Source organism: Carcharodon carcharias, chromosome 4, assembly GCF_017639515.1.
Source record: "Carcharodon carcharias isolate sCarCar2 chromosome 4, sCarCar2.pri, whole genome shotgun sequence".
Taxonomy (NCBI): Eukaryota; Metazoa; Chordata; class Chondrichthyes; order Lamniformes; family Lamnidae; genus Carcharodon; species Carcharodon carcharias.
The window spans coordinates 168,361,013-168,383,623 of record NC_054470.1 but is presented as its reverse complement, the minus strand read 5'-3'; the positions used below and the strand labels follow the sequence as shown (position 1 = coordinate 168,383,623).

The window sequence follows — 22,611 nt, the reverse complement described above, 5'->3', positions numbered from 1 at the left end:
CCAGAGAGCTGTGGATGCTCCATTATTGGGTATATTTAAAGCAGAGATAGATAGATTTTTGGACTCTAGGGGATCAGACAGGAAAGTGGAGGTCAAAGATTAACCATGGTATTACAGCCTATTCCTGCTCACATTTTTTAAAGAGTCATTATGACACAGGAGGCAGCCATGTGGCCCATCAAATCCATGCCAGAACTGAAATAAATACTATTAATGGCATAAGAACTAGCCTTCATTTTACAAAAGGAAACATTTAAGTTTCACCTTTCAGTAGCTGGTTTAGGTCAGTGGCATCATTGAGGATCTTCTGGCTATGTCTTGGGCTCCAAAACCTCTTGGGCTCCAAAGAATCTGACTTTGAAGAGAGATTGCTAGACTTGGCTTCCCTCTGCCTTCGTGATCTTTCCCTCCCTTGACCCCTTTCCCTATCACAGCTTAACGAGTCCAGGCTGCTGTAGATTTCCTGGCTAATATTTTCCTGTTTATTGTGGCTCTTTTTTCTGCGGGACTTAATTTTTGATTGTTTACATCGGCGAACAGTATGAATGGGACTGCTATCTGGACTCGAGAGAGCGGTCACGTCAGTTACTGTACCCTCTGCGTCGTCTTCCTGGTTCTTGCCCTGGCGGGAGTCTTTGATATGCCCTTTCCTTGACTTTGAGGAAGATTTGGATTTGCGCTGGCATGCGGGGGCACATAAAGACTGTTTCCCCGATGAAGATGAGGAGGAGCAATCCAACTTGGAACCGACAATGTCTAAGTCTGGATCGGAATCAGCAGCTTCATTAGATCTGGTGTGGTTCCCAGGCACACTCCTCTGGGAACTAGGTCTAGCTTCAATATCCCTTTGTCCTTCTTCACTACTTCCCGCTTCATCTGCCGAACTGTTGGGAGAGCCTGTGGTTTTCAGTTGGGGCTCCTCTGGGAAACTGGTCCCTTTTCCACTGGATGAGGATGAGGAGGACGGGGAGGCAGGGGCTGGGGGTGAGGGCGAGTTGGAAGCTGGTGATGAGGGGGACGGGGAGGCTGGGGGCGAGGGGGAGGCGGACGTGGAGGCTGGGGCTGACGAAGCGGAACTTCCCGGCCGAGCTCTGTCCTCGGCCGCGTCCTCAGGGCCAGTCTCCGCCGCTCCTTGGCCCCGCCGGCTCCGGCTCCGGCTCGTCCGGCCCTCTCCAGCCGCGCTGCCCGGCTTCCCGGAGCTGGCAGGCCGCGTCCGGGGGCGGGGGCTGCTGCGCTTGATCCCCTCGCAGTCGCTGTCGAAGAAGGAGTGATCCACCTCCTCGTCCAGGTTCGCGTCCCTATCCATGGGCGGCCGTTCAGTGCCCGCTGCTCGGATCCACTGCTGCAGCCGCCGTCCAAAGGCCTCACAATCTGACCCCGTCACTTACCGCCTGACCCCTCGTCAATTTACCCTCTGACCCTCGTCACTCACCCTCTGACCCCCGTCATTCCCGGGCTGACCTCTCCGGTAACGCACACTCTAACCCTGAGCCCGACCCCCGCGTTATCCTCTCTCTCCCTCTCTCTCTCTCTCCCCCTTATTATTTTAACGGTTGTTTCGTCTTCGGCTCCGGTTTCTTAGGAACGTTACTAACAACATCACTTCCCTTTGCGCCATAGTCAGTATTCCCCCCGTAAACGCGGCGCCGCGAACAAGTGTTCCGCCTTTGCTATGCGGTGTATCAATGACGAAAAGGAGGTGGGAGCTTCTACCTATTCCTGGAAGTTCACTTCACGAAATTTCTTTGCACTCTGTAAATGGTACTGAGTTTGCTTAACCGCCCGATATCTGTGTTTTGCTGAGGGTGTGAAAGCCTGTTGTCAGTGCCATTGCCGATTATAATTGTACACGGGTACGGCAGTGTGTAGGTACAGCAGGTAATTAATAGCCAAGTGGTTATGGCACTGGGCTTGTAACCCCAAGATCAGGAGTTCAAATCTCCCAATGACAAACTATGAAACAATGTAACTTCATCTGAAACAGATGGAAACGTGTTTGTACTCGAAAGAGTTACAGCAGGTAATTAGGAAAGCTAATAGAATGTCATCATGTATTGTGAGGGGAATTGAATAAAAAAAGTAGGGAGGTTATGCTTCAGTTGTACAGGGCGTTGGTGAGACCTGGAGTATTGTGTACAGTATTGGTCACCTTATTTAAGGAAGGATGTAAATGCATTGGAAGCAGTTCAGAGAAGATTTACCAGACTAATACCAGGAATGCAAGGGTTGTCTTATGTGGAAAGGTTGGACAGACTAGGCTTGTATCCGCTGCAGTTTAGAGGAGTAAAAGATGGCTTGACTGAAACAAACAAGGTCCTGAGGGGTCTTGACAGGGTGCATGTGGAGAGGATGTTTCCTCTTGTGGGAGAATCTAGAATTCAGGGTCACTGTTTAAAAATAAGAGGTTGCCCATTTAAGACAGCGATGAGGCAAATTTTTTTCACTCAGTGGGTCATGAGTCTTTGGAACTGTCTTCCTGAAAAGGTGGTGGGAACAGAGTCTTTGAATATTTTTAAGGCAGAGGTGGAATAGATTCTTGGTTATCGATGGTGAATCGGTTATCGGCGGTAGGTGGGATGTAGATTTCATGTTACTGTCAGATCAGCCATGATCTTATTAAATGGTGGAGCAGATTCGAGGGGCTGAATGGCCTACTCCTGCTCCATCTTCGTGTGTACTGAAATTGGGAATCTAAAGGATGGACTAAGGCTGTTATATTGGTGAGCTGAGAATCTGATATTTATCTGGGAAATTCATCATTGTTAGACTCATCTTCAGAGCTGAAGACCATTTCCTCCTTGTCACTTGGCTCCTCCATCAGGAGTGGGTCGTCCTGCTCCTCTTAGTTCATGGCAACAGGTATGGCAAGTTGTTGTAGACGCAGAGAGCTTCTTGTGGCTTGCTTCATTGCCGTAACTGCATGGAAGATGTGGCAAGCCATGTTGCAAACTTTATGGGCCCTGGGGTGAGCCAGCCACGAGAAAAAGTCTAGTGGTGAATCGCTCAATGTGATGATAGACAGCGCCTTCGTACAGCTCCAAGAAGGCAATTAAGAACATAAAAGGAGGAGTACACCATGTGACCCTTTGAGCCTGCTCCATCATCTGGTACGATCATGGCTGACCTGCCTCAACTCCACTTTACAGCCCACTTCCCATATTCCTTGATTGCCTGAGGGATCAAAAATCTATCCATCCATGCCTTGAATTTATTCAAAGATAGGGTATTCAAAGCACTATGGGAATTTTAAAGATTCACAACCCTTTGACTGAAGAAATTTCTCCTCATCTCAATCCTAAATAATTGACCACCTATCTTGAAGTTCTACACCCACGTTCTAGATTCCAAGCCAGGGGAAACAACCTCTCAGTGTCCACCCTTCAGAATCTTGTATGTTTCAATAAGAGGACCTCTCATTTTTCTAAATTCCAGAGAGTATGGGGCCAATTTACTCAGCCTGTCATCATAGTTCAACTCTCTTATAGCAGGAACCAAATCTAGTGAGCCTTTGCTGTACTGTGTCCAAGGCAAGTATATGAGTTTTTTTCAAAAATGGGGAGATTTTAGTGGTTACAATTAAAATTGACCTGATACGAAAGTCAGCATAAAGGACATTATAATCGTTTTATCAGTTTATACAATATAAATGATAGGTTCAACTAAGGTAATATTGCGCACATTGATTCTCTTTGTGATGATTCAATTACACTCTAGTTTTCATCAAAGATGGATACTAATATGTGACATTTAAAAATGAACTTCAACGCAATTAAAATAATTCATTAGAAGGCATTTGAAGCAAACAATCTGATAGGAAAACAATGTGATCAGACTGTCGTCGATAGCCCTGAAAAAAATGTATGTATGTGTCACAAAGGGCTGGCAAAACAAGACTAGCAAAACCACGGTAACAGTCGTTGTGGCTGGTGTCTTAGAGTGTTACGACTGTTATCGGGCTTGGCTAGAAGTGAAAGTGAATTCCTACTGTTCCTATTTATTTCCCTTTTGAAGTAGAGTGTCTGATTATCCTTTTGATACCTTTTCTATTCAGATGATTATGATGGGAATTATAATTAATGCTCAGCTCATTTCATATTCTTTGCATGGTATCCTGAAGGTCACAAACATTTCTGTTTCATAATCTAAAATTTTCATCGCAAATTTTTAGTTCAGTTTAAGGAATTATATTTTAAACTGGCAAGGCATATTTTTCTGGGAAAGTTAGCGCATGCACTTTGTGTGTCCATTAAGGTTTGGTGTCCATTATTTTACCTGTCATGACAAATTTACACGCCAATCTAGTTTGCGCTTAATTTGTTGAAAGTTGGACAATATTTTTAGCAATCGGACGTCAATCCTTCTTGATGTCAAATAATATAGCAAAGCTGATTTCATTTTCACTAATGCATTTGAAGAGAAACCTTCCTGTCCTCCCTTTGTTTGATAACATTTTTCATTATAAGTAGACTCCTAATGTTGGATTTTTTTCATTATATTTTTGAAGCATGCCTCCATGTTCACTCTCAAATCTTCCCCAAATTTCACTATTTCACTGTTGCTCACATGAGTGAAGATTATCCCACCTTATATGTTATTTTAAGATTTTTAAAAATATTTTTCTTTCTTTTGTCAGACATCAACTGTGACTCTTTGGAAGAGGAAAGTCGGGACTCCTGTGGGAGGTAAAGGAAAGGCAAAGCCCATAATCACCAAGACTCATGCTGAATGACAAAAGGAATACAGAAATTGGGTAAAAGAGATGGATCAGATACACTGTAAATTATGGAGAATGGTAAGAACAGGAAAGCAGAAAGGAAGGGACCGGGAGCCAGGCAGAGAAAAATCACAAAGATACAGAGAAAGGCAGAAAGCAACAGGATGTGAAGGGTCAGCACCAAAGTGACAGGTAACCCATGGAGAGAAGATTGCTCAAACTGAGAAGTGGAGAGCAGCAAAAAGAAGACAAAGAGCTGCAATGTTTGCTCAGAAGAAAAGGCAAATTATTGAGAGATGACAACACCTGTATGCACAGAGGAAAGCAGAGAGAGCTTCTACATATTTCAGAGATTCAACACATTTGCCCTTCAAACTAGACAGAGCTGGACACAAGGACATACCAAAGTCATGTTTGCAAAAGTTGTTTCTTCAGTTGTGCAAAAGACAACTCCAAGAAAAAAGGCAGCATTGAAGAAAAAGTGCATTCTCATCCCTTGATCAAAAAAGAAACTGTCATTCTCTTGGGAAAATAGTGGCCAAACCATCCTGCATCACATAAGAAAAAAAGTAATGAACAAGACACCTTCGACTATGAAGGTTACTTCACCACATCACTGCTGTAAAAAAAACTTAAGAAAACGACTGCCAACAAAGCTCTTGGACTGAGAGGGAACTTCCTGTCCAAATCAAACTTGCAATGTATACTCAAGATTTTTGTAAGAGGACAAATTATGTCCTAAATGAATAAACAAAGAAAGTGATCAAACCTTTCTTCACCAGAGCTGACATCTCAAGAGAGTTGCCCTGCCATGTCTCAAAATATGCTCTAAAGAAAGTAATGGAGTGCTCACTAAAGGAGATGTATGCTCTCATCTGTGAAGAACATCCAACTATTATCATTAGTTTCACCACCTTCAACAAACTGAGACCAAAGAACATAAGAGCCATGTCCAAACAAAGTCCTTGCAATGCTTATGTGAGCGTTGTGTCAATGTAGAGTTTCTTCTTCAGGCCTGTCAAACAAATGTCATCAAATAGGTCAAGTTGATGTTGTGATCAATAATAACTAGGATGCTGTTAATGAGATGCTATGGCCCCTGATAGGTAACTTTCCAAGAAGAGAGTGCACCCAAGGAAAATGTGATGATCCTGGGGTTGAGAATCTCAAGATAAAGCTGCTCCCTATTCCGTGTGAGCAAGGGTCTCTGAGAATGAAATGGAAGGAACGGACCTCAAAGAATCATGAGGAAGCTGATCATTTGGCTCTTGTGGAGGGAGTTGGAACAGTCAAAGAACTTTTGGGGGCTCTGGAATAGAGGTTGACTCCTTTGCCAAACACTTGTCAAATATGAAAAGGCAGGGTCAACAGTTTGACTTGATCAAAGACAACTTACCAGGCAACTGAATGGTCTCCTGTTTAGACTTTGGGGGGAACTAATTGTCACTTTCAAGACAAAACCCAAAGTGCTCATTGGAGCTATAACCAGGCTATCATCCACCCTGCTGTCACAGACTATCAGTGTCCAAGGCAGGGATGTTCAAAGCCCATGTGTGGGTCCATGGTGATCATTTCCAGTGACAAGGAGCATGACCAATATGCTGTGCAGCATTGTGTTTGGTTAGCCAACAGTCATCTTGTTGCCTCTGTGGTGAAGATAGTCTGTGAAATTCACTTCTCGGATGATGCACCCAGCCAGTATAAAAATGAGCTGCACTTTGTAGATGTGACTTTTGGTCAAGAAGACTTTGGGTTTCCAATCATAAAGCACTTTTCCAGAAGCTGTCATGGGAAAGGCCCATGTGATGCAGAGATTGGCATTGTGAAAAGAACTACTCTGACAGCTGTGAAGACCAGACAGGCCATCATTAGTAATGCGCAGGACATGAAGGAGACTCTAACTATCCCATGACGAGAGGAAGGTACGATTCCGAGAAAGAGTAGAGACAGGCGTTCGACCTAAGGGCAACCAGGGACAAGAAAGGGAGGCATTGTTTCATGGGACCTGAACCATTCATTATCTCCTCAAGAGAGCAGTGTTGCTTCTGCATATCAAACATCAGAGAAAACAGCAGCATGTCTGAACCAGAGCTTCACTGGCAACTGGGAGAAGTTTCTTCTACCTTGACAGTCTAATGGCAGAAAAATGAGGTAAGGACTATTAGTAAAGCTACTGCAGTTTTTTCTTCAAAATTTTAATGACCATTTTGATCAAAAAATATCATTAATTTTGTCATTGGCTTCTGAATAGTGAGATGATACAAACGTCATAAAAAATTATAAATTTCTTCATTTACTTTATTGGTTTAAATGATGGAATATTTTTCACTTGCCTGGATGAGTGCAGCTCCAACAACACTCAAGAAGCTTGACACCATCCAAGACAAAGCAGCCCGCTTCACTGGCACCTCTTCCACAAACATTCACTCCCTCTGCCACTGATGAACAGTGGCAGCATTGTGTACCATCTACAAGATGCACTGCAGAAACTCACCAATGCTCCTCAGACAGTACCTGCCAAACCCATGACCACTACCAGCTAGAAGGACAAGGGCAGCAGACACATGGGTACATCACCACCTGGAAGTTCCCCTCAAAGCGAGGCACTATCCTGACTTGGAAATATATCGCCATCCCTCCACTGACGCTGGGTCAAAATCCTGGAACTCCCTCCCTAAAAGCTCTGTGGGTGCACCTACACCACATGGATTGCAGCGATTCAAAAAGGTAGCTCACCACCACCTTCTCAAAGGCAATAAATGCTGACCTAGCCTCTGATGCCCACATTCCGTAAATGACTAAAAAAGAAATAGATCAAGGTCATTGTCTATAGGAAATAGAAATAAATATAGATTTTAATTGCAGAGAAAATGAAAACTCACAAGTCTTTATTGCATTATGAATGCTTAATCCTAACTTATATTTTCATATTTGTTCATCTTTATCTCTCTGCCTACAAAGGATCTCCAACACCCCCCGAGATGCAGTCAACATAGCATCAGTTGACTGCAACCTGACAACATCACTTGAGGTTGATACCAGTCAATCACCACAGGATCCAACTAATGAAGACATTGATGTCTCTTCCATGGACAAACTGGCAGATAACTAACCCAGTGCCCCATCTGGAAGTGCTATTCCTGACAGGTTGATGGGATCAAAGTTACTGAAGTTGTAACCATAAAAATAACTGCACCATGTGAGAGAAGAACTTGTGTGGTATTTTTCCCTCATAAAGGTCCTCAATTTTTTTTTTTCTTTTAAAAATTCAAATAATTAAGTTATATGAAAATGGAATATAACACAAAGAACTATTATGATTAGCTGCAATTTTAAAACTGTTGAATGTTTGATATGGAACCACACACATTTTCTTCCTCAATTAATGTTTGTATAGTGCTGCAAAAGTGATAAAATCTCATGGTATGTCGAAACGTTCTGAAGATATTGTTTTCCCCCATGTCAGTGCATTTTTGGGCTTCCCCTTTTCACTTTCAGAATATAATATCAAGGAAAGAGACTTTGTTGCAGTGAAGCTCAAGAGCAAGCAATCATACAACATCTTCATGGTAGAAGTAGGCAATATTTGCTGCAGTATAACTATTAATTCATTTGTAAAGACTGATGTAAGCTAATCAAGCACTTTTAGCCCAAATGCCAAGACTGAAGGAGCTAAACAAGCATGGAAATATATCGCCATTCCTTCACTGTTGCTGGCTCAAAATCCTAGAACTCCTTTCCTAACAGTACTGTGGGTGTACATACACCAAATAGACTGCAGCGGTTCAAGAAGACAGCTCACCACTACCTTCTCAAGGGCAATTAAGGATGAACAATAAATGCTGGCCTAGCCAGTGAAGCCCACATCCCATGACTGAATTAAATAAAACAGTTAAAAAAAGAAAAACTGGAAAGATTTTGAATTTTGAACCAAAATGTGCTTTACTGTTAATTGCTATATGTATTTTGTTCTATTTGTGAATTAACTGAATTCATCAAATTATCTGTGCTACAACTGATGTAGTGAAGGTTTGTCTATGTTTGGACCAAGGCTGTAATGAGGTCAGGAATTGAGTGGCCCTGGCAGAACCCAGTGAGCATGTTATTGCTAAGCAAGTGTCGCTTGATAGCACTGTTGATAACCCCTTCCATTACTTTACTGATGATCGAGAGTAGACTGATGGGGATGTAATTGGCCGGGTTGGATTTGTCCTGCTTTTTGTGTACAGGACATATCTGGGCAATTTTCCACATAGCCAGGTAGATGCCAATGTTGTAGCTGTACTGGCACAGCTTGGCTAGGGGCGTGGTAAGTTTTGGAACACAAGTCTTTAGTACTATTGCTGGAGTGTCATCAGGGCCCATAGCCTTTGCAGTATCCAGTGCCTTCAGCCGTTTCTTGATATCACATGCAGTGACTCGAATTGGCTGAAGACTGGCATCTGTGATGCTGGGGGCTTCTGGAGGAGGCAGGGATGGATCATCCACTCGGCACTTCTGGCTGAAGATTGTTGCGAATGTTTCAGCCTTTTGCACTGCTGTGCAGGGCTCCTCCATCATTGAGGATGGGGATATTTGTGGAGCTGCCTCCTCCAGTGAGTTGTTTAATTATCCACCACCATTCATAACTGGATGTGGCAGGACTGCAGAGCTTCGATCCGATACGCTGGTTGTGGGATCGCTTAGCTTTGTCTATCACTTGCTGTTCGGCAAGCAAGTCGTCCTGTTTTATAGCTTCACCAGGTATGCCTGGTGCTGCTCCTGGCATGCCTCCTGCACTCTTCATTGAACCAGGCTTGATCCCCTTGCTTGTTGGTAATGCTAGAGTGGGGGGATATGCGGGCCATGAGGTTACAGATTGTGTTCGAGTACAATTCTGCTGCTGCTGATGGCCCACAGCGCCTCATGGATGCCCAATCTTGAGTTGCTAGATCTCTTCGAAACCTATCTCATTTAGCACAGTGGTAGTACTACACAACACAATGGAGGATATCCTCAATGTGAAGGTGAGACTTCGTCTCCACAATGACTGTGCGGTGGTAACTCCTACCGATGCTGTCATGGACAGATGCATCTGTGGCAGGCAGGTTGGTGAGGATGAGGTCAAGTATGTTTTTCCCTCACCACCTGCGGCAGACCCAGTCTAGCAGCTATGTTAGGACTTGGCCAGAAGTGGTGTTACCACGCCACTTTTGGTGATGGACATTGAAGTCCCCCACCCAGAGAACATTCTGCACCCTTGCCACCCTCCGTGCTCTCTCCAAGTGATGTTCAACATGGAGGAGCACTGATTCATCAGCAGGAGGTTTCCTTGCCCATGTTTGACCTGATGCCATGAGGCCCAGAGTCGATGGTGAGGACTCCCAGGGCAACTCCCTTCTGACTGTATACCACTGTGCCGCCACGTCTGCTGGGTCTGTCCTGCCGGTAGGAAAGGACATACCCAGAGATGGTGATGGCAGTGTCTGGGACATTTATCTGTAAGGTATGATTCCGTGAGGATGACTATGTCAGACTGTTGCTTGACTCGTCTGTGAGACAGCACTCCCAATTTTGGCACTCGCCCCCAGATGTTAATCAGGAGGACTTTGCAGGGTCGCAATTGCTGTTGTATTTTCCGGTGCTGAGGTCAATGTCGGATGTGTCCAGTTTCATTCCTTTTTTGTGTCTTTGTAGTGTTTTTTTGTTGTGTTTGTTACAGCTGAGTGGATTGCGAGGCCATTTCAGAGTCAACCACATTGCTGTGTCTAGATTTCCTTCCCTAGTGAACCAGATGGGTTTTTACAACAATCAACAATGGTTTCATGGTCATCATTAGACTTTTAATTCCAGATTTTTTTGCATTCAAATTGACGGGATTCAAACCCGGGTCCCCAGAGCATTACCCTGAGTCTCTGGATTACTAGTCCAGCAACAATATCACTACATCACCGCCTCCCCTCCATATTGGTATGAAGTGGAATGCAGAAAGAGACATCTAGCCCATCCTACCTGTAATGGCTCTCTGAGCTATCTACTTAGCCTTCCCTATTCTAATAAACTTTTTGTATTTTTCAAATATGTATCTTTCAGCTTGCTTCAATATTGAATCAGTGACTTAACAGTAACGTCTATCGAAAACAACTATGTTGTGAAATAAGTTCATTAAGAGTCACAAATCAAAGTATTAGCATTAAGAAATTAGTCTTAACAAACTGCCGTATAAAATACATCTTTTATGTCTTCAATATTTTTACCTGTTTTGCATCTTTTTTACTTGTGCCATTTCCAATGTGCTGTTTCAATTCCGATTTCCTGTCCATCCTTAATTTCCTTCCACTATTGGTGTCCATACCCACAGCTGCCTGGGTTCTAATCATTGGAATTCTTTCTCTAAACTTCTCCATCTCACTCATTGTCCAAGTCACTCCTTAAACCCTACTTCTTTGATCAGGATTTTGGACACCTAAGTATCTCCTTATGTGACCCAGTGCCAAATTTTGTTTGATGATGTTCCTGTGAAGTGTCTTGGGATGTTTCATTATGTTCAAGAAACTATATATAATAAATGCAAATTGTATGACCATAAAAAATGAACTTCCTGCTCTTCACCTAGCTCCGAGTCCATTTTACAATTCACTTAAAGCAAGAGATGAAGCATCTCTTTTCATACCTGATCCAAAGGACTGCACTTCTGAAAATTCAACTCTTTTTCAGTCCTCAACAGAATCACCAAATGTACATGATGAGTTTAAGTTCTGATGCAGAACTTTAACCCAAAATTGTCTGAGCCAGAAGCAAAGTTGCTGCCAATTGAGGTAAGCAGCTGCGGGAATTTTCTAAATTCATTGCAGGTCTTACTGGCCAGGCTGCATATGTTAGCCAACCCTAGTTGCCCTGTGAAGTTCGTGGGGGACAAGCTACTGAACCTCTGGTAGCAGCCTGTGTTGTAGTCTAGGTAATTGTTTTGATGAAGGCCATTGGCTTGCTAAGCTACTGCAGAGGGCAGTCAATTGGAATCCTGTTTAGATCAAATGAAGTAAGGGTAATGTGTTTTCATCACTTACGGCCATTAATAAACCAATTTTATTAAGAGTTCAACAGCTTCATGGTCACTTTTGCTGACTGCAGCTTTTATTTTATTTGCAGATTTTATTTTAGACTGAATTTGAATTCTCAATCTGTCATGGTGGCAATTTGAACTCGCACTCTCTGGATTATAAGTTTAGTGACATAAAGACTAAATTACCATATCATTTTTCTCCAATCTTCCTCCAGTCCCTCATAATTAGAAAATGCTGTGAATACTCAGCACATCAGGCAGAATCTTTGCAGAGAGAAACAAAGTTAACATTTTAAGCCACTGACCTCTCGTGAGAGCTGCAAAATGTCGCAGATGTGATAGGTTTTCAGCAATTACAGAGGTGGGGATGGGGAAGGACAGAACAAAAGGGAAGATCTGTGATAATTTGGAAGGCAGGAGTAATTAAATGAACAGCAGAATTATTACCAACAGCTACTGTCGAAAAAAATGGAGGCAGAGGTTATGATCTAAAAATGTTGAACTCAGTGTTTAGTCCAGAAAGCTGTAAAATGCCTTAATAAAAGATGAGGTGCTGTTGCTGGAGCTTCCATTGGCAGCAGGGCAAGGACAGGAAGGTCAGAATGGGAGTGGCTCAGAGAATTGAAATAACAAGTGACTGTAAGCTCAGGGTTACACTTGTGGACTGAATGGACATGCTCAACAAAGCAATCACTCAACCTGTGTGTGGCCTCCCCAGTGTAGAGAAGACTGCATTGTGAGCTGTTTACCAAAGTGGAAGAAGTATAAGAATAGTAGTGGACTGTAGTGTTGGAGGTGAGAGGAGGTTGCATCTTTTGCGCTTGCAGGCGAAGGTGCTTTACATTCAAGTCAAGTGAGTATAAGAGTGGATCAGGATGCCACAGTGGGTTCTGAAGGAACCCTTCAGAATGCTGGAAGGAGATGGGGGTGAGGGGCAGATGTTTGGTGGTGGGATTATACAGGAGGTGGCAGAAACAGCTGAGGATAACCCGATGACTATGTACACTTGCTGGGTGGAAGGTGAGAACAAGAGGACACTATTGTGGTTCTGGGATGGAGGGGAAGGGGAAGGGTGAGACCAGAAGCCTCTCTCTTAGGCAGATTTCCTTGCCCATGTTTGACCTGATGCCCCTCACCAAGAATGGTTCAGTAGTACCACTATTGCCTGAGCTGGCTGAGTACTGGAGGAAATATCTGTCAGACTAGGCTTGTGACAGGTGGTGACAACCAACAAGAGGGAGAAACCTAACTGATTTTGTCCCTGGTTCAATGAGGAGTGCAGGAGAGCATGCAGGGAGCAGCACCAGGCATCCCTAAAAATGAGGTGTTAACCTGGTGAAGTTGCAACACAGAATTTTATGCATGCTAAAAAGCAGAAGCAGCATGCGATAGACAGAGCTAAGTAATCCCACAACCAATGGATCAGGTCAAATTTCTGCAATCCTGCCCTATCCAGTTATGATTTGTGGTGGACCATTAACTAACTAATTGGATGAGGAGGCTTCATAAATATCCCCATCCTCAAGGATGGGAGAGCTCAGCATGTCAGTGCAAAAGACAAGGCTGAAGCAGTTAAAATCATCTTCAGCCAGAAGTACCATGTGGATGATCCATTTCAGCCTCCTCTTGAGATCCCCAGCATCATAGATATAAGTCTTCAGCCAATTCGATTCTCTCCACGTGACATTAAGAAATGGCTGAAGACATTGGATACAGCAAAGGCCATGGGCCCTGACAACATCCCGGCAGTAGGACTGAAGCTTTGTGCTTGAGAACCAGGCAAAACCCCCTAGCCAAGCTGTTGTAGTACATATATAACAGTGGCATCTACCCAACAAGGTGGAAAATTGCCCAGACATGCCCTGTCCGCTAATAGCAAAAACTGAACTGAACCAGCCATATAAATACTGTGGCTACATGAGCAGATCAGAGCAGCAACTCATTTCCTGAATCCCAAAAGACTGTCCACCATTTGCAATGCAGAAGTCTGGAGCGCGATGGAATAATTTTACTTGCCTGGATGGATGAGTGTAGCTCCAATAATACTCAAAAAACTCAACACGATCCAGGATAAAGCAACTGTCTTGACTGGCACCTCATCCACCTCCTTAAATATTCACATCCTCTACCACTGATGCACAGTGGCAGCACCATGTATTAAATAAAAGATGCATTGCAGCAACTCACCGAACTTCCTTTGACTGCACCTTCCAAACCCATGACCTCTAACACCTAGAAGGACAAGGGCATCAGATGCATGGGAACATCATTGCCTGCAAGCTCCCCTCCAAGTTAGACCCCATCCTGATTTGAAGCTGTCAGCTGCTCCCTCACTGTCACTTCTGCTTCTCCTGAGTCAGCATCACAGACTAATATCCGTATTCCATCAACATTTATATTGGCAGCACAAGCTAAACCTTTGTAGATTGTGTGGATGGTTACCTTGTGTTTTGCCATTTCCGGAGTTCACCCGTTACTTGTTTCAGTCAATTCCTATTTGGGCAAAATCCTGGAACTCTCCCCTACAGCACTGCGGGTGTACCTGCAGCTGATGGACAGCGGCGGTTCAAGAAAGTAGTTCACCAACACCTTCTCAAGGATGAGCAATCAATGGTGGCAGTGCTACTGATGCTCACACCCCATGAAAGAATAAAAAACTAAATTATTACAGTGACTGACAGATATTTTTGGAGACTAAGTTTGATGTACGGGCAACAACTAGATTATGGAAATAAGGTTATATTAAATAATGTAAGTTGTTTAGCTGTGCTATACAGCAGGAGTGTAAGTAATGCATACTGTTTAGAGGTGAGATTAGTAAACCATGCACAGGCTTGGCAAACTATAAAGGGATACATTAGGTACGGGCAGTACCCTATGACTTAATATTCTGCTTACACTGTAGAATCAATCAAAATGTTTCAAAATTACAATGTGAACTGCGGTTTGGATGTTGTACTTCTCAGAGATCCCAGTTCAAGCATGATTTTATAAACATTTTGACCCATCCTGTAATCTGAGCTGGGCTTAATGCATCAAAAAACACCACTGAATTCAGCACAGCCTAACACAGAGCGAACCAGGTACTTGTTTCTGTCAATTCCCACTGGGTCAAAATCCTGGATCTCTCTCCCTAACAGCACCAGAGGTGTACCTGCACCAGATGGACAGCAGCAATTCAAGGAGATGGTTCACCAACACCTTCTCAAGGATGAATGGGGATGGGCAATCAACGGTAGCCTTGCTAGTGATGCTCACACCCTAGTTGACCTGTGATATCTGATCACAATCAGAAGGGCAACTGGGAAACCAACATTTGTTTCCACATCCATGTGTAAAGAAGAAGCAGATAAAATCTTAATGTTTAGGAACATGGGAACATAGGACCACAAGAACATGGCAGATAGAATATAATATGAAAAAATGTGAAGTTATCCACTTTGGTAGGAAGAACAGAAATGCAGGATATTTTTTAAATGGTGAGAGTTTGGCAAGTGTTGATGTCCAAAGGGACCTGGATGTCCTTGTTCATGAATCACTGAAAGCTAGCAAGCAAACTATCAGGAAGGCAAATATTATGCTGGCCTTTATTGCAAGAGGATTGAATACAGGAGTAAAGATGTCTTGCTGCAATTATATAGAGCTTGGTGAGACCGCACCTGGTGTATTGTGTGCAGTTTTGGTCTCCATACCTAAGGAAGGATATACTTGCCATAGACGGAGTTTAACGAAGGTTCACCAGACTGAATCCTGGGATGGTGGGATTGTCCAATGAGGAGAGATTGAGGAGACTGGGCCCATTTTCTCCAGAGTCCAGAAGAATGAGAGGCAATCCCACTGAAGCATACAAAATTCCTACAGGGCTTGATAAGGTAGAAGCAGGAATGATGTTTCCTTTGTCTGGGGAGTCTAGAACTAGGGGATGCAGTCTCAGACTAAGAAGTAGGACATTTAGGAGATGAGGAGGAATTTCTTCACTCAGAGGGTGGTAAATCTTTGAAATTCTCTACCCCAGAGAACTGTGGAGGCTAAATCATTGTGTATGTTCAAAACAGAATTCTAGATTTCTAGATAGTAAACACATCAAGGGATATGGGGATAGGGTGGGAAAAATGGTTTTTGAGATAGAAAATCAGCCATGATCCAGTTGAATGGCAGAGCATGTTTGAGGGGCCAAACTCCTGCTCCTATTTCCTATGTTAATGTTTATTTACTTTCCATGCTGGAAGTGCATATGTGTGGATGAAGGGTGAGAGAAAAGTCTAGCTTGTGATTCATGTTGTGTCCTACCCCCTCCCTTCCCCACCCCATGACTGAATAGTCAGTTGACACCTACTGTCTGTTACCTCACTTGAGTGAGGTTTATGAAGAGATCTGTGGAACCATATCCCAATAAGAAGTCAGTATCTTCAGCACAGGAGCGAAAATAGTTGAAAATAAAGGGAGAAAAAGAATTTCTTTTGATTAAGTTTATCTAAAACAGGCTTGCCCAACCTTTTTGCATGGGGGTGGGGTGGGGGGTCATGTTTCTCACTCAAGGGACTGATAAGCAAACTTCAGAAAGATAAGGTTTGGAAAAGCATGAAACATGAATTTCAAAAAAAAAAAGCAGACTTATGAAGACAAACAACTTGCTGAGCAAAAAATAATGTCAAAACAAGAAATTGATAATTTAGAGGAGTAATAAATAATAATTAGAATGGGGAAGGGTGATAGTATGTGTGTCCGGCTCACTCCCGGTCTCAGTGTGCTGTTAGGATTATATCTCTTTAAACTGGATTTTTCTTCTTAAAATGTGGAAGGACATTGCAGTATTTGGACTTTTTTTAAAAGTGTCATAAGTTCACATTGGAACTGTCAACAAGCAGGCCTCTTCCAAGAAACTACCTGAGCTGTATGGTACTTGAGAAGGAATTGATTGTTTGTCATGAACTGCAAAGCACTTTAATTCATGAAGCTGGAAGACAGAAAGGCAATCACATGGCAGAGACAAACCTTAAGTTTGAGTCTGTGGTTTTGCTTTCAGTCTTGTTTGGGAAAGGCTGAGAACAGAAGGCTACCCTGACTAGCTCTCTCTCCCTCTCTGCTTTGTGAAACTGTGTATGGTTCTCGACCTGTAGTCAGATAATCCTCATCAGAGTGTGATTTGTCTGCATAATTTTGGACTTCCTAGCTGATACAGGAAGAATTGGTCCAGCTATACTCTCCTCCATGCTGAAGTATCGTTGGTGACCCTCCCAACATCAACTGGGCATGTCTTCAGACAGCATCGACCCTCTGTGAACTTTAATTTTCTTTTGCTTTTTAAGCAAGTTTTTTTCCATCCACCTGACTCTGCTGGTGACTACCTGTGTGTCTTTTGTTTGACTGTGTACGTATGTGTGTGTGTGTGTGTGTGTGTGTGCTTCTGTGGGTGCTGGGGAAGTTTAAAAGGTTTAGTTAGTTATACTTCCAGAGTATAATCACTATCAACCAATTCTTGAAACTTGTTTAAAAGGAGTTTTGTTTTAAAATAAATTAATTGTTCTCAGTTTTTTGAAAGAAATCTGGTCAGAGTCTCTTCTTCTGGATACTAGAGGTACAGGTACACAATTGGCCATTTTGGTGAGAAAATCAAACAATTAAATTAACGGTACGGCCCATGGAGTAGTGGGGCTTGATAATTCGTGCACCCCTCCCAATCCGGCCATAACACTCACTCACTCTCACCCACTGTGAAAACGGATGAGAATGCGTGTTGGTGTGTGGGAATGAGGGTGAATGAGACCCCTGAGACTGGGAGTGAGCCAGACACACACTCTCCCCTCCCTCTCAGCCTCTACCTCTCACACACACCCCTCTCACTCTCACAGATGCACACTCACCCCTCTCACATACACTTACAGTTAATATTATAAGAACATTCAGCACTGTATTTGTATGTGTAATAACAGGAAACATTGGTCAGTCAGGATTGGATATTTACAGTAAAAGTGATATCAGTAATCCTTATGGATGGGTCTCCGATGCTCCAGTTTTGCTAAGACAAATTGGATCATGCTGTAACAGAATCTTAATAGATAACCCACCTAATGCACCGTTCAGGGATATGGTCTGTAAATATTTGTTTGATAGTTTAGAACTTGAGTTTTGCTGGAAAAAGACAGTATTCATTAAACTTATGAACTTGGCAACTCACGCAGTGGAGTTCAGTTTTAATGTATGCCTAATTAGATGCCGTTGTCATGGGATCCCATCTAGGCCTAGCTCTCGCAAACATCTTTGTTAGGTTCCATGAGAAACATGTCTTCAATGGAATGACACCTTACCAATATGTGGACGATATGTTTGCTATATTTAAATCCACAGCTGCATGTAACAATTTCTTTACATGTCTTAATGGGCTCCATCTTGCGCTCAAATTCAACTTTGAAATGGAGCAGTCAAATGAACTCCGCTTCCTTGATGTACTAGTTGAGAAATCTGCCACGGTCTAACCCGAGCCTACCTTCACTGGTCAATGTACATGTTGGGATTCTGACAGTTCCACAAATTATAAGATTGATCTTATCGGCAACCTCGTAAATAGGGCCAAAGACATTTGCTCACCATGCAAGCTTGATGCTGAAACAGGGCATATCAAAGGCATCCTGCAGGATAATGGTTCCCCGATCAGATCATTTTGTGCTGTACATCATGCAAACTCATGAATAGGCCTAAGGCCATCACCTTTGGCCCTGTAAAGTGTCCAGTCTACTTCAGATTACCCTGGAAGGTTAAGGTATCTCAAAGATTTGAGCAACAGGTGAAATTTGGTGCGGCTACTATGCAGTAACAACACAATTGGTATTCGCCACTAACAGGATGCTGGTGTCAAGCCAAAAAGATATTCTGCCTATCTCACAAATAAGTAATGTGGTATGTGAATTTCAGTGCCAGTGTGATACTAGGTACATAGGCCATATGTCCCAAAGACTGGTGGATCATATCAAAGAGCATATCCCAGCCGCAGTTCGCAACGGGTAGGGTACAGACTGTACCCAACCAGCCTGTGCTTGCAAAACTCAAAACATAGTGTCTAACATTAGATGTGATTTCACAATTAGACAACATTTGCTAAATGATCCTCAATGTGCTGAGAATTATACTGACAACCAAGTTAAGATTGTCAGTTGGGCCTGCAGTGAGATGCATTTGCGTGTACTGGAAGCTACATATATTAACACACAGGGCCCCACAGAAAGAACATGTACATACATTGCGCCTGTTTCAGCTAAACAAAATAAGTGACAGCTATTCGCTGACTCATTCTTCAGGGCAATGCCTTGACCAATCAGAGTCAAGCTGCCTGGTTTAAATTTCAAACTGTCAGTTACCATCAATGGTGCATTCTCCACAGTAACACTATTTGCCAACCAATCAGCACTCTCTTCACATAACAAATTGTTATCCCCCTATATTGGTATTCTTGTGAATGTCTTGATGAGTGCAAGATGAAAAGCTTAGATAAGTCTCTTTTTTCAGCGACATTGTCCATGTGTAAACCACCCTCACTCATTCACACCCTCACTCACTCATTCACCCTCACTCACTCATCCACCCTCACTCACACACCCACCCTCACTCACCCATCCTCACTCACTCACTAAATTGGTGAGTGGAGGGTGGATGTGATGAGAGGGGAAAAGAGGCCTGGAGCAAGGCCTGAGGCCTGGCGATGCCCAAACATGGCTTCGCACTGAGAGCTGGGGGAGAGCGGTGAGAGCCGGAGGATGACAGTGGGAGCAGGGGGATGGCGGCGGGAGTTGGGGAAAGGGGGAAGGAGAAGGGGAAAGGCGGCAGGAGCCAAGGAAAGATGGTGGCAGCCGGGGGAAAGCGTGGGGAGCGGAGGCTCTCTCTCTCTCTCCACAAACTTGCAGCTGCCGTTTGCCTTTTTCTCTCCCATGTTTGTTGCTCTCAGGTTCTATAAGCAGCAAACGTGGGAGGGAAACAGTCTGTGATTGAAGGACCAGTCCCTTGCAGGAACCTTCAATCTCATGGACCAATCTTAACAGCATTTTGAACAATCGTAGGGATTCCCTTTTTCCCTCAGAGATCTTCCCCACACTCAAGTTCGTGACACCAGATTTACAAGTGTTTGGCTTGAACAGAATGACCAGTGAGACAAGTTTCTTCTGATAATTCACAATCGCTTTATTGAATCACCCACAACCCCACAGTACAAAACCTAAAATTTAAAACAACTGGTTCCCAGTACCAGGCACGAAGTCACCATGACTTGGGCTTAAACTTACAAAAATGCTAACTCCACACAAAGTCCCCACGGCTCGGTTTGAACTTACAAAAACACAGGTGACACACCATGTTTTGTCCTAAAGCCTTAAGAAAAAACCCTCAGTCCAATATTACCAAGATATGGCTGAAACAAGTTACAAGGAACCAGCAGAAAACACCAAGTTCCTCCCCAAACCTTCACAAAACCCTCAGACCAATATCACTACGATTTGGCTGAAACTTACAATTCCCAACATGGCTGGTCTGTCCGGTGTAGAATGTAGGCCTGAATCTAGGTGACCAGCCCTGACTCTCCTTCTAACGGCAACCCAAAACCTTCAGGCGAATATCACCAAGCAATGGCTGAAAACACTTACAATCCATAACATTGCTGGTCTGTCTGATGTAGAATGTAGACCTGAGTCAAGGTGACCAGCCCTGACCCTCTTTCCAACTGCAGCCCAGATACTCAGGTCTGCTCCTCTTTTATAATAATTTAACTCAGACACGTCAGAACAGATTTTCTGTTGTTCCAATGTCCATTTAGTTGATTCCATGCAAAGTCCAGACAAATGTCATCAGCTCCTTCTGGTTGAAACAATACGGGGTTTTCCATGGAAGATGTATCCAGATGAATATTATCAGTTCTCATTGTACAAGCAATTCTCATGCTATTTTAGGTGGCATGGTAAAAGCACCTGCCTCCAAAGTTAATGAAGGTTTGAATGACCCTATTCTAGTAATATTGTCTATTTTTCAGAGCTTAGTTGCATAATCCCTTGAATGTATTGTATTGATGATATGTCCTTTGTGCTATTATATTGGGTAATCAGACTTCTTGATTGCACTAGTCAATGGCGGGTAATAGCATTTCCCTGGTACCGTTGCTCCCTGATAGCAGTCAATGTCCAAACGCTTTTGATGAGTCATGTATTTTTTTCACTAAATGCCTGAATTAACCCCTTGCTGCCCAGCCCTGTACTGCTGACTACAGCTTGGCTTTGGTAATTTTTGGTTCCAATCATGAGGTCAAAATATGTCTGTGGGTTTGAAATTATGCTCCATAAATTTCCCAGTTGGAGGGGATTCCGATCCTACACATAGAGGAATGTTGCAGGCCACAATGCGGCCCATGGGCTGTGGGTTGGATTAGCCTGATCTAAAACCTGCTTTGATTTCTTATGCAGCTTTAAGTATTAATAGTATATTAATTGTGTTTCATTGTATGCATGTGGTGGGCATTCACTTGAGCCCCAATAAATAGACACACTAAAACTATGGTTGTCAATAAATATAGAAGTGTGCAAAGATTGGTTCCAGTTTTATCCTTCACCATCTGGCTTTTACAGTGCAGAAGGAGGCCATTCAGCCCACTGGGCTGATACTGGCTCTCTGAAAGAGCATTCCACCTAGTCCCACTCCCCTCCCTTATTCCTGTAAACTTGCACATTCTTTCTTTTCAGGCAGCAATCCAATTACCTTTTGAACACCTCAATCAAACCTGCCTCCACCACCCTTTCAAAATGTTTGTTCCAGATTACAACCACCCTCTGGATGAAAAAGCTTTTCCTCTCATCACATTTACTCCTTTTGCTTATTATTGTCAATCAGTGTCCTCTAGTTCTTGATGTTCCCTTGAGTGGGAACAGTTTCTCACTATTTACCCTGTCCATACCCCTCAGGATCTTGAATACTTCTATAAAGTCTCTTGTTAGTATTCTTTTCTCCAAGGAAAACAGTTGCAACCTTTCCAAACTATCCTCATAGCTACAGTTCTTCATCCTGGAAATCATTCTTGTCAATCTCCTCTGTACATTTTTTTATTCATTCACAGGATGTGGGCTTCACTGGCTGGGCCAGCATTTAGTGCCTATCCGTAGTTGCCCATAAGAAGATAGTGGTAAGATGCCTTCTTGAACCGCTGCAGTCCATATGGTGTAGGTTTGATCCCTTGGCTTGGTGGTAATGGTAGAGTGGAGGATATGGCTGGCCATGAGGTTACAGATTGTGTTCAAGTACAATTATGCTGCTGCTGATGGCCCACAGTGCCTCATGGAGTCTTGAGTTACTAGATCTGTTTGAAATCTATCCCATGTAGCTCAGTGGTAGTGCCATATAACACGATGGAGGGTATCCTCAGTGTGAAGGCCGGACCTCGTCTCCACAAGGACAATCTCTTACTGCTACTGTCATGGACAGATGCATCTGTGGCAAGCAAATTGATGAGGATGAGGTCAAGTATGTTTTTCCCTCTTGTTGGTTCCCTGACCACCTGCCGCAGACCCAGTCTAGCAGCTACGTCCGTTAGGACTTGACCAGCTTGGTCAGTAATGTTGCAACTGAGCCACTTTTGGTGATGGCCATTGAAGCCCTGCACCCAGAGTACATTCTGTGCCCTTGCCACCCTCAGTGATGTTTGAAATGGAGGAGTACTGATTCAACAGCTGAGGGAGGGCAGTTCGTGGTAATCACAGAATCACACAGTGCAGAAGAGGCCCTTCGGCCCATCGAGTCTGTACCGATCCGTGAAGTTTCCTCCCCATCTTTGACTTGATGCCATGAGATTTAATGGGGTCCAGAGTCAATGTTGAGGACTCCCAGG

General features: G+C 43.5%; 1 protein-coding gene and 1 long non-coding RNA gene across 4 annotated transcripts in view; one reads left to right on the top strand and one right to left on the bottom strand.

Moving 5' to 3' along the window:
• The window catches only part of cfap97 (cilia and flagella associated protein 97), a 34,511-nt gene extending 32,932 nt beyond the window's left edge, over positions 1–1,579 (bottom strand). The window contains exon 1 of one of the 2 annotated variants that reach the window (XM_041186240.1): positions 265–1,579. In XM_041186240.1, coding sequence (XP_041042174.1) covers positions 265–1,306 — 1,042 coding nt within the window. In that variant the 5' untranslated portion in view covers positions 1,307–1,579. The remainder of the gene's footprint in view (positions 1–264) is intronic. The other variant, XM_041186241.1, reaches the window with a different exon arrangement.
• A 49-nt stretch (positions 1,580–1,628) lies between these two features.
• LOC121277153 lies at positions 1,629–8,841 on the top strand. Of its 2 annotated transcripts, none has more exons than XR_005942825.1 (3): positions 1,629–1,761; positions 4,634–6,865; positions 7,676–8,841. It is a non-coding gene; the product is annotated as an uncharacterized LOC121277153 (long non-coding RNA). The 2 variants fall into 2 exon arrangements; XR_005942826.1 differs by lacking the exon at positions 1,629–1,761 and adding an exon at positions 2,172–3,107.
• The last annotated feature ends 13,770 nt before the right edge of the window (positions 8,842–22,611 follow it).